This window comes from Pipistrellus kuhlii, unplaced genomic scaffold (genome assembly GCF_014108245.1).
Source record: "Pipistrellus kuhlii isolate mPipKuh1 unplaced genomic scaffold, mPipKuh1.p scaffold_m20_p_15, whole genome shotgun sequence".
NCBI lineage: Eukaryota > Metazoa > Chordata > Mammalia > Chiroptera > Vespertilionidae > Pipistrellus > Pipistrellus kuhlii.
The window spans coordinates 18,102,604-18,114,844 of record NW_023425460.1 but is presented as its reverse complement, the minus strand read 5'-3'; the positions used below and the strand labels follow the sequence as shown (position 1 = coordinate 18,114,844).

Below are 12,241 nucleotides of genomic sequence, written 5' to 3'. Positions count from 1 at the left end.
TCCCCGGTGGGTGGTGGGAGGGGCAGGTGGAGAAAAGTAGGTCAACTGGACTTAACTTGAATTTCAGGAGTTGCCTTTTTAAAGTCCCTTAGGAACATTTAAAGAGCACAAACATAAATCCACAAAAGACTTACAGCAAGTTTTTTGTTGCTTTAAATTTTCAGCTATTGTATTTATTATTATTATTATTTGTCTCTGTTCAATTTGTCTTTAAAAAATATTTTATTGATTTTTTACAGAGAGGAAGAGAGAGGGAGAGTTAGAAACATCGATGAGAGAGAATCATTGATCAGCTGCCTCTTGCACACCTCCTACTGGGGATGTGCCCGCAACCAAGGTACATGCCCTTGACCGGGATCGAACCCAGGACCTTTCAGTCCAGAGGCTGATGCTCTATCCACTGAGCCAAACCGGTTTCGACTCAATTTGTCTTTTTATACTTTCCATTTTTCTTACATGTTTGTGCTTTCTTTTGCCTTAATACATGGAGAATGTTTATTATAGCTATTTTCACATCTTTGTTTATTAATTCTATCACCTGCTTTACTTCTGAGCTGTGTCTGACTTAGATTTTTTTTTTTTTTATGAGAATTTTTTAGATCAAGTACTAAGATCACTTTTTGGGATAGTCATCTTGAAAGTTGTCATTAGTAGGGTATTAAAAATAAGATCTTAAGAAAGAGCCGGGACTGGTTTGGCTCAGTGGATAGAGCGTCGACCTGGGGACTGAAAGGTCCCAGGTTCGATTCCGGTCAAGGGCATGTACCTTGGTTGAGGGCACATCCCCAGTAGGGGGTGTGCAAGAGGCAACTGATCAATGATTCTCTCTCATCGATGTTTCTAACTCTCTATCCCTCTCTCTTCCTCTCTGTGAAAAATCAATAAAATATATTAAAAAAAAAAAAGATCTGAAGAAAGAGATATATTTAGTTCAATGTAATTTAGAATTAGGGGTGATATGTAAGTGAAGAGAAAAGCTTAAGGAGCAGGAAATAAATTTCTCATGTCAACATAAACACCAGGCACAAACCATCACTGACCACACACTGACTTCTTCCTCTATTTCTAAAGAAAAGGTTTAAAACTTCGGGCCTGGATTAGACATTGGTGACTGAGTACAACTGCATTTCCAAAAATTTCCTTGACTTAAATAGCTTATGTGTTTGTTAAAACAAGAACCCAGGTTTACTTAGTTTTACATAAACACAAAACATTTTCTAAACCAACCATTTCAGTTTTAGGAGAAACATGTGGGACGAACACACAGGCTCTAAAAGGCATTAAAGGGAAAACAAGTGCACGTGCAGCTTAAACTTTACCTATTTGTTGTTAAAGCATCTGGTGCAAACCCTGTTTTTCTTGCAACTCCATCTGAAACCAGAATGGCTATCTCCGCTACTCAGACCAGAAAAGCGAAGCTGGCGGGTGGAAGCAAGACTGGAGTTCTGAGGTCCTGGGTAACTCCCTGGGCAACACTTTTCATCAAGTTACCACTAAACTCTAGCTGCCAAGAGTAGAGAAGCCTTTTGTAATTTTGGTCATTTCAATTCACCACATGAGTAACCAGATTTAAAACTCAACTAGGATAGTTACCGTGGAATCCTGCTTAAGCCAGAGTGGGTTAAGACTGGTTCCCGATTTATTTAGCACTTTTACATAGAAAGGGGCTCAGGCTTAAAGTGTTTGAACTCCTAACATGATATCACAACTGGGTTCCTGAAGACTATGCTCCTAAGACAGCATCCTGCTAAGTACCACGCTTGCCCCTCAGGACTTACTGCTGGGCCCTCATTAAATGCAGCCGGTGAACCAGCAATCCTAAACATTGCTGTTTCTTCCTGCGTGAATGGATGTGGAAGGGACTTGTGTCTTATTGTGTGTGAGGAACTGTACCAGAGGTTTTCACCTCAATTCTCTCATCTTAGAGAGACATATAACACTCCTGGTTCATCGGTAAGGAACCTGAGATCCAGAGAGCGTAAGGCCTCGTGAAAGAACTGGTACTCAAACCTAGACTTGACTGAAAGCCAAGAGGAATCCATGCCGATGGATTTAAAATTTTAAGAAAAGCTGAAGCTAATATAACAAATATAATGTCCAAAGCCTGAAAAAAAAAAAAGTATTTGTTTATAGGTAACATTTTTGGGAATTGAGAGTAGCTTTATTTTCTTTTTTAGAATTCCCTGCATTTATAGTTTTAAATTGAAATATAACACAAATAAATAACAATGCACAAATCATAAGCACACAGCTCAAAGAAATTTCAAAAACTTAATATTCCCAGGTAACCAGCACCCCGATTAAAAAACAGAACAAACTTGGCCAGAGTGGCTCAGTTGGTTGAGTACCGTCCCGTGCACTGAGAAGTTGCAGGTTGGATTCCCGGCCAGGGTACATACCTAGGTTGTGGGTTCAGTCCCTGGTTGGGAGCATATGGAAGGCAACCAATCGATGTTTCTCTCTTTCTTACATGTCCTTTCTCTAAGCATGTCCTGGGGTAAAGATTTTTTTTTTTTTTAAAGGAAAGAAACAGAACGATACCAGCCCCTTTTGTGTTCTCTTATTAAGTTTACTTTCTAAGGCAGCCTTTGGTATTTAGGACCTAAATTCGATATCTATCAGAAGCAACAGGGAAACAATGCTCATTTTTCCACTCAAAGAACAGAAATAAGGCTCAAGGCTCACAAGGTACATTTTAAAAAATTATCTTTATTTAGGTTTCTGATTCAGCACATGTATCAAAGACTAATCAACATAAAGAAGTAAATAAGACATTAATTGGAAGTCTTACATCTCTCTACACTCTGACTGAGAATGTCAAAAGATTGCCACTATTACCAGAACTCCAACCTCGTCAAGTTGTAGACCAGCTGTCATGAACACACAGTGTGCATGGAGGTGCAGAAGCAAAAGACAAGCTAGCACTTGGCTCTCCTCTCTTCCTTGCTGATGTCTTTCTGTTTGACAGTCCACTTCGCTTTCCATGCTCAGTTCCAAATAAAGTCCAAAGCAGCCTCAGGGTCAGCCTGACCGAATACACTTCCAGAGGAATGCATTCTGGAACTGCTGCGCCTGCAACTTTGTTTTTGCCAGGATGAAGTTCAGATCGAGATGTACAATACAATCTAGATGACGGTGCCAGACTTAAGTCAAGAACTAAAGTTGAGTTAAGGCATGAATGCACACACGCACACGTGCACACACACAGCACCCACACCACCATGAACATAGGACTCCTCCGTTTGCCTGACGAGAGGCAACCAGGGCTTGGCAGGTAACCACAACTGCTGAGCATTCTGCAAAATGCTTCCCATAATTTTATGCCAACAGCTGTGTGTGTATGTTTTATATTTAAAGAGAAATAAAGAAATTAAGAAAACTAGAAACAAGACAAAAACCTAAAAACCCCTCATTTTTTACAGTGGCTCTTGCGCATGGAACTCATGTAGCAGCGTCAATGGCTGGCTCTTCAGTAATTTAGAAATCAAAGGTTGTCTTACTATGTATTTCTTTGGTAATCATCACAACGAAGTTGTCAGTGTTGGTTACCTAAAAGACAAGTACTAGACAGAAGATCAAGTTACACAGAGAAATTTCTTCTGTACTGATTAAGATAAAAATATTGAGCTCTCGAAGCACAAGTTACTATGCTTTTTTCTTTCTTCTTGTCTTATCGGGCACCCTCTACAAGCAAGGCTTCATGCAGGACAAGTTCGTGCCGACCTAACAAAGGGTGACATACCGTATTCTATGGTCCTGACAATTGAAAAGGTAACAAACATTCACATTATCCATTATTTCTGGTCAAATCGAAAGCCAATTACAAAGGGACAGCAGCACTTGGTGACAAAGCCACATTCTGGTCACACATTCATTCCATGGTCGTGGGTCAGTATCTCAGGAGCTCAGCATTGAAAGCTCCTTTCAATCAACAAAGGAGCCAGGTCAGTGAAATCTTAAGTACTTCCACCATCTGCAAATTTCTAGAATTCTGCCTAAAATGCCAGCATGCTCTTTCTTGAGAGAAAAGCAGGTCAGAGCCCAGAGGAAGCGAATTTGGTTTCGCGTAAAAAAAGGCATGGTAATCTGGCAATGACGTACTTACCCTAGTAGCAGCACAGTGGTAGCCGAGGGTCTCTGTCCGCAAGACAGAAAAAAAAAATGAAGCTACTATCGCTCCCACCGGCCTTCGGGATGGCTACGGATTTTACAAAGGCCTCCCGGGAGGCAGTCCCGAGTTCTCCGGGGCGAGTGGGCCACGGGAATGGCAGTGACCACGGGGAGCCCGAGGAGAAGAAGAAGGGGAGTCAGCTCCCCACGGGGGAGGGGGCTCTCGCCTCTCTGGGCTCAGGGTCTGAATCTGCCTTGGCAGGCATTGCCCAGGTGCGGCAGGCTCCATCCGGGCTCACAAAATACTTTAAAAAAAAGACACGAAACAGCATACATCCGGAAGCAGTTAGTGTTTGTTCTATCAATTCTGAATTGTCTGCAGGGAGAGGACGTCAGATGGGCGGTGACAGGTGCCGCCCGCAGGAGCTGTGTTCTGGTTTTTTGAAATGAAATGACTAGCCTGGGGGCCCCAGCACTTCGTGTGGGCAGAAGCCTGAAGGTCAAGAACCTCGTCTCTACAAGGCATTGGTCGGGAACTGTGGTTGGCTCACGCCAGGCGCTTTGTCGTTCTCCAGCTGGCGACGTTCTGACTTTTGTGCTTTCGGGAGGTAACTACATTGACGGGAAGCAGAGGGAAGGTCACTACACGATGGGCTTCCTTGTGTGAGCGCGAGACACTATCCAACAGCACTGAAGACTCTAATCCTGCAGGAGGTTCTTGTAAACATGTGCCATGGTTCTCCTCTAAGAAAAGCCAAGAACTGTACCATGAGGGCAAACGTCGGTTGCCACCTTCTCCGAATACCTCGGAATGGCCATGTACCAGGAGGGCCAGGGAGCGGGAGGTGCCATCCTCAGGGTTCAGCGGACCCAGTCTGATCCTATTAAAAATCTAAAGCCTCAGCAATAATACGCCAAACTTCTCCCCCTGTTTGAGAACTATACTGTGATTATGTATATTACACACACATTATAAATAAAATTTATATAGACGGACGATTTCTTCCAAACAAGGAGGAGTGACGCTCTCAGTTTGGGGGTGAGGAGGGAAGGGAGTGAAAGCAGGAAGAGGTGAAAAATCCTATTGTTTTTACTCTCAAGATCTTAAAATGCTAGTCAAACACTATTATCCAACAAGACTTTTTTTTTTTTAATCTGTCTGTAACTCTTAAATATGCATTCAAAGGCAAAACTGGAGGTTTCTATACTGTACAATATTAAATATCTACAATGTCATGGTTCCTTATTTTTTAGGAGTGTGTTCCATAAAGAGCTAGCTATTAGTAAGAGATGGCTGTCACAAAACATGGACTCTTAAAAATTACTGATAAATTAACTTTCAGTCCTCTGATTATATCCAACAGATACACATTCTCATCATAAAATATACATTCTCTAGGTAAGGTATTTTCGTCCACAGCATATATAAATATGCAAACACAGGTGGTAAAAATCACTTTACTACCAAAGTACAAAACAGTTAACTGCTGAAAAGCAAAAAATAAAGATGTTGCAGTCTTAAGAAAAGAGTGACTCACGGTGTTCCACTTCGAAGTGAAACCCAACGATTTATTTGTGCTAAATGCATGGGGATAATGTATTCAGAATATACTTCTTTGTACACACTGCACTTCTTATACTGGGCGAAATAAGCAGTCACCAATGCTAATGTGCTACTTTCCTATACACCTCTCCTCTCGTCTGCCAAGCAATAAAGTACTGTGCGGCCATTATGCCAAAGATATTTCTATAACATTCATTTCAAATAGTTATCTTCTAGTAATTTCGCACCTTTAAAATATTTGTTCAAACTCTATTTCAGGGGAACACAAAGCAAGAACGGGAAGGGGGAAATAGCTGTTGTCTGTTATAATCGCATTGCCTTCTGCAGCAGGAAATCACACAGCACGCTCTAACCAGCCATGGCAACCACAGTGGGAGGACAACATTAATGGACGCATGTGAAAGGGGGCCAGTTTGGGAAGATTAACATTGAGAAAAAGGAAAGTAATAATCACACTTTAATATACAATAATTACCCATCCCATGTAGGCGGAAAAGGGACAGCCACGTGACCCGTTACTTCTGGCTGTTTTTTTTTTACAAGCGAGGCGGATGCTACACTGAAAACAATCTATAAAAAGGGTATCTGTAGAAAGCTCAATGGACAGTCTTGGGCACTGACCATCTAACTTTCCATTCCAGATTTCCAAATTGTAGTGCTGAGTTATTGGTATGTTTGGTAAACACCATTCTAATGGCGGGGGGGAGGAAGAGGGGAGTGGTGAGAACAGCTCGGTAATTTTTCTGCAAATTCATGGGGGGTGGGGGAAGACTATAAAAAAAAAAAAAAAAAAAAAAAAAAAAAAGATATCCCTTTTTTATTTTACAAACCTAAAAGCTGGGAAAATGAAGCTCTGGGGCCAAGCAAAAAAAAAAACCACAAAAACAAACAAACAAAAAAAAACGGCACACGGCTGCTGAGTGACCGAACATCGCAAAGCAGAGGTTCCAGCCGAGGAATGGACGCACGTGTCGATTCAAGTAAAACACTGATGGAAAGAGTCGTCTGGTTAGTGTTGTCACCCACAACACTGGCTGCGTTTCCGACAAACATTTACAACACAATTAATGGTGAAGCCTAGATAACCTCAGTGCAAATAAGTCAGATCCAAATATGCCAGGGGAAGAAGCCTTTGGCATTGAGTCGACGGCTCCACGGTAGGTACGAGTCCCAACATGAGATTCAGACTAAGCACATGCATTAAGGCTGGGAGGAGGGGTGCACCGAATGTTGCGAAGGGGCGGGCTGCGTGGTGGCTGCCGAGGGGACCCCGGGCTGCATCGGGGGTGGCGGCGGGGGCGGAGGCGGCTGGACCGGGGTCTGTGTGTTGGGAGAAGGAGGCGGCGTGGGCCGTTTGAATTTGTCAGGACTGTTGCTTCTCCGTGGCGAAGGCCTCTGTGGAAAGGACAGGAGCAGTAGGTCAGTGTAGGGACAGACAGCTCATTTCTTTCCACAGCCTGACTCAGAGCTGAGGCCAGTGAAATGTTGACTAGCGATTTCCTGGTCAATCCCTATGGATTTCTCAACGAGTAATGAAAACTTACAGTTAGGTGTATGCCTAACACCTATGAAAAAGCAAAATCACTATGGACTTGCATTGACCGAAGTACTGGACTTGCCCCCCTTCAATGAATCAATCCTAAAATTAAGGCTCAGCTGTCACACCCTCTCTTACATTATCACTAACAAAAGTTTTCTATATCCTAGAAGCTTAAGCTAAACAAAAAAAAAATGTTTTTGCTTTTACATCAAGCCCTCAAACTGCGAAACAGCTTCAGAAAAACCTTAATGCTCTTGGAGAATAAATAGTTTCTTGTTTCAAGATTTCCTTACTGGGAATTTACCGTCAATGCAGTCTTGCTCTCAAACCCCGATTAGCTACATTTCCAATTGCTCTGTTAGCCAACTAAATAATCAGTTCTAAAGAAAAAAAGATCCCCTGAGTGAGGTTTGACCAGATGCACTTGAAGTTCCTTCTAATTTCAGGAGAAAAAAATCCTGAGTGAAACTAGAAACAAAGCTAATTTCAGAAAGCATATGGAAGGCCAGTGAACTGTGAAGGTGCAGACAATAAATATCCTAGACATTATGGCAACTAACAGTAATTGGTTTTGGCAAGGACTTGGCCAGAGTTCAATCAAGGCATTGGCCAGAGTTCAAAGTAAGTTCCACAAGGGTGATTTTTGAAGGAAAGCGAAGTTGAAATTTTCCTTCAGGGATAAGTTTTAGTGTCAACACCAGAATTCGGTATCAGACTATTAGGAAGTCTCTATACAGTGTTTAAGGCGAACTAATGGAGAGAGGGAGGAAGAATGGTGACTGTCTAAGGGCATCGATCCTGGTCTCCTAAGGAGGACCAGGGAGACCACCATCTGGGGTAAGGGCTGCTTCCCACCCCGTGGTACTCACTGTGATGCCGTGGGATGCTCCCATATGCTGCGCATGAAGACCCGGGGAATTGTAGTAAGACATGCCGGCTCTTGTCAGTGAGGTTGGTGGCGTGAAACCAACCGTGTGGCTTGCATATGACAGACCTGAAATATAACAAGACCTTGTAAGCATTATTTCAAACTCAAACTATCTGTTGTCCTTGACCATCTTAGGAGGCTTCAAAATGCAGAAGTTCTCCGTCACCCACAAAAATGGAAATAGATGAGGTGCACAGTGGGCCCAGGAAGTGGCCTGCTGGGTGACAAGGGATGTAAAAGTCAAGCCGTGGAACAGAACAGAGAACTGGAAATAATCCCATGCACACATGGTCAAATGACCTTCAACAAGAGTGCTGAGAATTCACAATGTGGAAAGGGTAGTCTCTTCAACACACGGTGTTTGAAAAAACTGGATACCCACATGCAAAAGAATGAAGCTTACAAAATGGAGGCTGGGGGTAAAGTCCAAGGCGTTGGGAGCGAAGTGGCCGTTTACCGTGATGTGTATGCAGGGAGCGGGGAGAAGAGGTTTTCTTTGAACAGCTTTGGGGAATATACAATCCTAAGCCTATTTCTTATGAAAGCAATGAAATCTAAGAGAAAGGCTATAAAAGTGGATCCTTATCACCAGATAAGAGAAGCTCAGAGAGTTCAATTCATAACAACAAGAATAAGACCCAGCTTATATTCTAGTATTACAAGGTTTATTATTATTATTATGTTACTGCTAATCAAAAATCTCCAAAGACTCCTATTGTTTACCCAAATTTAAAAAACTTCTCTCCTCTGGCTATTATAATTCTCTTCTCTGGCCCTATGCATTTGGCTCCAAACTGTCTCCTGAGGTTCCTGGTCGGTGGATATCAAAGCCCTCGACCAACCCAAAGCAAACGAATCAGAATCTATGGGGACCAGGGTCCCAGGCAGCAGGTGTGAAGAACCACAGTGACCTTATTTGTCACCCGATTCTGACCTCCACATCTCAGTTCAGACTGTGCCCTTTGCCTGGGATAGCTTCTCTTCATACAGGACCTTCTCGTAACTTACTCCTTCCCCCGCTCAACCCCCACCCGGGCCGATCAGGACCTCACTCAGCCTCCTGGAAGAGGCCAAGAGCCCAGACTCCACAGCCGACTGCCACGTTACCTCAGCGTCTGGTTCTGCCGCTCGGCACGGAGCCACTGTGGACTTTTACTCCTTCAACTGTAAAATGAGATTATCGGAGTGGCCCCTCAAGGTTGTGGTGGAGATGAAATGAGTTAACATCACAAAATGCTGAGAGTGCCCGGCACCCAGTAGAGAAAGGCTCAGTGAGTGCCAGCGTAGGAAGGCCCACCTCAAAAGCTCTCCAAGCTGGTAGCTCTCCGCTGTTCAAACCTCTTCTTAAACGATTTTGCTTCTTTTAGTGCAACTTATTTTAAAATAGTTTATAATTCACAGGAAGCTGTAAAAATACTACAGGGTTCCCACGAATCCTTCCCCCAGCTTCCCTGAATGACATCTTACATAACCACAGCACATTATCAAGACCAGGAAACTGGTATTGCTCCAATAAAGGTGACGAAGACACAGGATGTCACCTGGTTTTACTGTATTTGTGTGTGTGTGTGTGTGTGTGTGTGTGTGTGTGTATGTACAGCTCAATGTAGTTTCTCCACATGTACAGATTCGAGTCACTGTCACCACAACCAGGTCACAGAACTGCGCCATCACCACCCACCAGGAAACTCCTTTGTGTTAGTTCCTTTAATTCTAACGTCTGTGAAGGACCAATGTACTCTCCAGCACTGTGATTCTGTCACATTGAGAACGTTATAGAAATAAAATCATACAGTATGTAACCCCTTGAAACTAGTTCTCATTTAGCATACACCCTGGCAATCACTGGAGAATGGAATCAGATACCATGATTTGGGCGGTGGGTGTGCATGTTGGGCAGTGGGTGTGGTGAACACCCTTTTTGGAACTTAATTATTCCTTACCCTTGATGAGGGCACATGAAAATACACTAATTGGGAATGTCTCTTTCTTAAATAACGGATGAGCCAAAAAACACTCTCCCCATAGATAATCCACATATAAATGAACAAAGAGATCTTCCCTAAGTTCTAGGAAATTTACCTTTCAAATTGTGAAACAGGATTCAAGGTATCTCAACAAGTTGGTGAAAATGCAAGACTGCCAATGTCAAATGGTAAGGGAGGAAGAAGAACCAATGTGCTTAAAGTAGAAATGAAAACTGCAGGAACAGCATCACTCCACTAAGGAAGTGGTTCTCTGAGAACCACAAAGTCTTCCAATAGAAAACAAAGTGAGGGAAGAGGGGTTGGGGGAGAGATTAACCAGAGACCGCATACGCAGGTATGCATAACCCACAGACAGACTTCCCAGGAGTGCGGTGAAGGCCTGGGGACGGGGCAGGAGCATGGTGGAAGGGGGCCAATGGGGGCAGGGGGGAGGGGACACCTTTAATACTTTCAACAATAAAGTAAATAAATATAAAATGTAAAAAAGAAAGTGAAAAGAACACATGAAAATTTGGGTTTTGCTGACGCACTTGTATATAGGGACTGCAATGGACTAGAGTAGGAGTAAATCTGCTGCCAAATAGGAGATAAAATCTATTTTGATGATATTATAGAACTGAAAATAGGATACAAATGTTCTCACTTAGCCTGGCTAAAAGAAAAAGGAAAAATCCTGGTGTTACTTTTTATGTAGTTTAAGGGGAAACTGAATAGCTTATTTACACAAGCAAGGCCCACACTACAGGGACAGGGTCTGCTGAAAGTAAAAATTATGAAAATGGAAGAATATTTTCTTCAAAGCACTTGCTATAATAGAAGTTTAATGCTGCCAACAAAGGTCTGAATTTATTTTTATTTTCAATGGCCACAACATTATACCTAATGAACTGGAAATTACATGCCTCTCAGGATGTCTTTAGGCTGAAACACACAGAACATTAAGCTATAGGTAATATGAATCAGCATTACCCATCAATCGTAAAAGCTGCTCTCCATCTTGCTTCTTCCTAAGTCATGCCTTCCTTTTAGGTCAATAAATGAGAAAGCAAAAAAGACCTTTATTGTGGTGATAAAACCCAAGAGCTCCTTGGGGGAAACTGAGAAGTAGCGGAGAAGGGAAGCTTTGGGAGAGAAGTCAAGGCCACTGGAGAGCAGGAGAAACAGTTTCAGGAATACCCTTGTGGCAGGAACAGGAGTGATGACCAAGACACAGATCCAGACAGCAAGTTGTCTTTGTTTGCAAACAGCCTCTCTTGAGGCAGTTGGACGCCAGAGACAGTACGCCGGACACCTGCGGGTGCACCACCACAGCCACGCTTGGTTGTGGGACTTTTGATTTCACCTCTTAAACACACACCAACCACAGCATCCTAGAGCTGGGCTGGGTCTTACACTCCCAAAACCAAGCCATTTCTACCTCGCACTTTCTCTCTGGCTACCCGTGTTACGGCAGCACGTCCCCTTTGCCAACCTGAAGAACAGACAATATGAGATGTCACCCTCACACGGAGCTCTTTCACTTTCCCAACCATAAAACCTTTATTGCCATTAACCCTTCCAAGCAGTCACCTCTTCTCCACTCCCCCCACTACACACACACACACACTTCCCCCAGACCTGTTTAAAATCTGTTTAGCAGCAAGCACAAGGAATCCAGCCTCTTCACTTCAGTCACAAGACTCGATCTTTGGCTGCTACCTTTTCATTCCTTCCTCCCCTCCGCTTGCCAGCCAACCCCACCCTGGCCCTGCCACTTCCTCGCTGCTGCTTCCTCGTTCTGCCTGGCTGGACGGTTTACTTGCCCTCCAAGCTGTGCTGGTCCTGGACCCAAAGACCCCGGGGGCAGTTTTCGGGGTCAGGTGAAGACACGCATGCCTTTGAGGGAAAGGCTTCTGAGGAGCAAAGCCAGCTCCTTCTCGCATGTCCCGGTACGAAGACCGAGTCCCACTCACAATCTACTGAAAATAGCTCTCACAGATCCCAGTGGGAGGTGTGCAGGAAGCAGCTGATCGGTGCTTCTCTCTCATTGATATTTCTATTTAGCCCCCTCCCCTTCTCTCTCTGAAATCAATAAAAATATATTTAAAAAAAAAAGAAAAAAAGAACAACAC

The 12,241-nt window shown here is 43.4% G+C and overlaps 1 protein-coding gene across 7 annotated transcripts in view; it reads right to left on the bottom strand.

Moving 5' to 3' along the window:
* CCDC6 (coiled-coil domain containing 6) overlaps positions 1–12,241 on the bottom strand; it is a 126,891-nt gene that overhangs the window by 22,942 nt on the left and 91,708 nt on the right. For 4 of the 7 annotated variants that reach the window (XM_045581854.1, XM_045581853.1, XM_045581852.1 and 1 more), the window contains 2 exons: positions 8,084–8,208; positions 6,620–7,069 (listed from right to left, as the gene is read on the bottom strand). In XM_045581854.1, coding sequence (XP_045437810.1) covers positions 6,875–7,069; positions 8,084–8,208 — 320 coding nt within the window. In that variant the 3' untranslated portion in view covers positions 6,620–6,874. Of the gene's footprint in view, positions 1–6,619; positions 7,070–8,083; positions 8,209–12,241 lie in introns of those variants that run through there. The other 3 variants (XR_006741676.1, XM_036438411.2, XM_036438412.2) reach the window with 1 other exon arrangement.